Source organism: Exserohilum turcica (assembly GCF_000359705.1).
Source record: "Exserohilum turcica Et28A unplaced genomic scaffold SETTUscaffold_152, whole genome shotgun sequence".
NCBI lineage: Eukaryota > Fungi > Ascomycota > Dothideomycetes > Pleosporales > Pleosporaceae > Exserohilum > Exserohilum turcicum.
In genome coordinates, this window is record NW_007359973.1 from 1 (window position 1) to 2,802 (window position 2,802).

A 2,802-nucleotide genomic window follows, 5' to 3' on the forward strand; every position below is an offset into this window, starting at 1 on the left:
TCCAAGCCGTGAGCCCGGCCAATGCCAGGCGCTGCATATTCGTCTTCCAGCACCACGTCGGCTATCGCGCCACTGGCTGGCGAAGAATTTGCTGCTGCGACGCCGAGCTAGCTGCAGTATCGGCCGGCAAGGCTGGGTGCAGCTGGTCGCATGCCCCAAGGCGAATTCCGGCGCGGGCTGGCTGATCGGGCAGGGAGAAGGAAAAAAACGGGAGAAAAAAAAACACGACCATCGGAGAAAAAAGGTGAATAGGTGTAGTCGTGGTCTTGCTTTCACATGGACAGCCGGAGGGGGTGAGGCTTTGGAGAGCGGGCGGCAATGGCAGTGGTTCTCTGCTGCGTCTTACTACACTGGCACTACTACTGCTATTATTACTTCGCTTCTCAATCGGGCAGGCACGCCTCGTGTGCACCTGCTGCGTTTCCAGTCGAATGGCGCGCCTCGCCTGCAGCTACCATGGTCGCGTGCACCTGCCACGCTGCTCGCTGCCTGTGCTGGGCGCCGCCCTCATGTCTTCTACCGCAGCGGAACCGTGGGACGCTCTGCCTTCACCGCCCCGAACTGGCCTTGTCCCACCATGTCGCTTTCAGTCCAGTCTTTGAACGGCGACACATGCTTCCTACTCACATTCGACCCACCGGCAGCCCCACTGACGTCGCCGGGGCTCTTTCCCGGCTCTTTTACGATTCTAGTTGACCGTACGTTAACCATGTGAGCTTCGCAAGTCGGCCAGACTGGGTCGTGGCAGCATGTGATGCATCGACAGAGGGTTGCTAACACTTCCGGTCACGGGCAGCCTGGCTTAGCGGACCCTCGATCATCCTCAACTCGGTCTTCTCCCACTCTGAGCAAAAGTCGAAGCCGTGCATCGCCAGTCTGCGCGAGCTTGACCGCGAGCCCGACCTCGTGCTTGTATCGCAAGACAAGCCCGACCATTGCCATGAAGCGACGCTGCGGCAGCTGCCCGCAGACACCGAGTCGACGATTCTGGCCATGCCCGCTGCGGCCAGGAAGATACGCGCGTGGAAACACTTTCGCGCAGAGTCGATACACGCTCTCCCGCGGTTCGTGCAGGGAGACGACGAGTCGCTATATCGCATTGTGCTGCCGCCGCCCTCGCCGCGAGGGACATGCGGCCAAGTCACGGTGACCTGGATGCCAGCGAAACGGGACCTGTCCAAGGTGCACCATGCTATTGGTATAACCTACAGGCCTCCCTGCACGGTGCTCTCATCGCTCAGCCCAACGCACTACATCGACCTTCCCATGAGCCCGCCTCCGTCGCCAGGAACTCCGTTGACGGTTGCATCGTCGCCGCGCACGCTGGTGCCGTCGCCGTTCAACAATCGCGAGAAGACGCTGTCGGTCATTTACTCGCCCCACGGCGTGTCGTACGACGTGATACGGCCATATGCAAGCTCGTACCTGGTGTCGGAATCAGCCCTACCTCTAACTGCACTCCTGCACTCGTTTGACAGCGTTGCAAATCCCTGGTGGCTCGGCGGCAACATATCCGCCGGGTCGCCGGGCGGCAGCGAAATTGCCAAGAGCCTGTACGCGCGAGCATGGATCTCTGCCCATGACGCAGACAAGGACAATCGGGGATGGGCAGTCAAGTTGACGCAGATTGCACAGCACGCGGCAGATGAGGTCAAGCAGATGCTAGACGAGGGGGTTGTGAGGAAGAGGGTGAGCAGCACGCAGGTGATTGCGCTGGCGCCTGGGGAGCGGCATCGGATTGCAGCAGGATGAGGGCTGGTGGTGTTTGTGTGAAGATGGAAGAGAAAAAAAAACAAACAAACAAAGCCGGTGTCAGCAACTGGCGCTGCAGTCGGGTCAAGAGAGGCCGAGAGGACAGGCGTGTTGATGCAGCGGCTTGGCAGGGTTAGAATCAATGGCAGCGGCTTGGATGGATAGCTGGAACGCTTGAAACAAGAGACACTTGGCCGACTTGTTTCTGGATACCAGCCACAGGACTCCACTTTTGGGAGGGTGTGGGCGTCGTAGGTAGCGAGGGCTGAGGGGACATCAGACGGCTAGGGCGCAGCAGAAGCAGCGGCGTATAGTTTGGGCCAAGGCGAGAGGGATATAATAGGACACATGGATGGGGTCGGTAGGTGGAGGATGGACCCTGGCGCAAATTGGAATGACGATGCAGCAGTGGGGAGAGGTTGTATTGTAAAGTACAAGTATGTAGCAGGCAGCGTGTACAAGTAGGTCCATGGACGTGCGCGGGTGCGGGTGCGGGCACGTGAGAGTGGGCGCCCACTTATTTGCACGGCGCCCCTTTCCCGTGCACCGCTGACGTGCAACACGAGGGCAGGCTGAGGATACATGAAGGGATGCAAGTGCGACAGTGGACGCGCAACAGAGACAGGCCGCGCGCGCTCGCACTCGGGGTCGTGCGGACGAAGATAGGACCAGGAGATTGGGGGCGTGGGGCTGCAGCGGCGTGCATATGTATGTGCGTGGATACATGGGCGGAGAGCGGGCGTAGCCAGGGTGACGGTGATTGGCGACCCAAGGCCCCAAAGCGGCGCAGACGGGGCCAGGGCGAGATGCGGCTCGCGCGTATTATAATTACCCGCCCCTCGGCGCGGCGGGCGTGGGCGTGGGCGTGGATGCGAATGTGAATGCATGGCTGGAGAAGATCGAGCGACGGATGGACGGAACGAGGCATTCATGCAACAACCGCCTCTCCGACAAAAAAAATGGAGGCTGCCTCTCCTGACGGCGGGCGCACGTGCGAGGCGTCGATAGTGGGAGGGGGGGGGACAGCGAGGGCGGCGGCGGGCGGATTGG

General features: G+C 60.8%; 1 protein-coding gene across 1 annotated transcript; it reads left to right on the forward strand.

Moving 5' to 3' along the window:
* Positions 1-577: 577 nt before the first annotated feature.
* Positions 578-1,752, forward strand: SETTUDRAFT_161973 (uncharacterized protein; the record flags this gene model as incomplete). The annotated part of the gene is made up of 2 exons (XM_008025844.1): positions 578-698; positions 797-1,752. The coding sequence occupies 2 exons, from the start codon at positions 578-580 to the stop codon at positions 1,750-1,752; spliced, it is 1,077 nt and encodes a 358-aa protein (XP_008024035.1).
* Between the last annotated feature and the right edge of the window lie 1,050 nt (positions 1,753-2,802).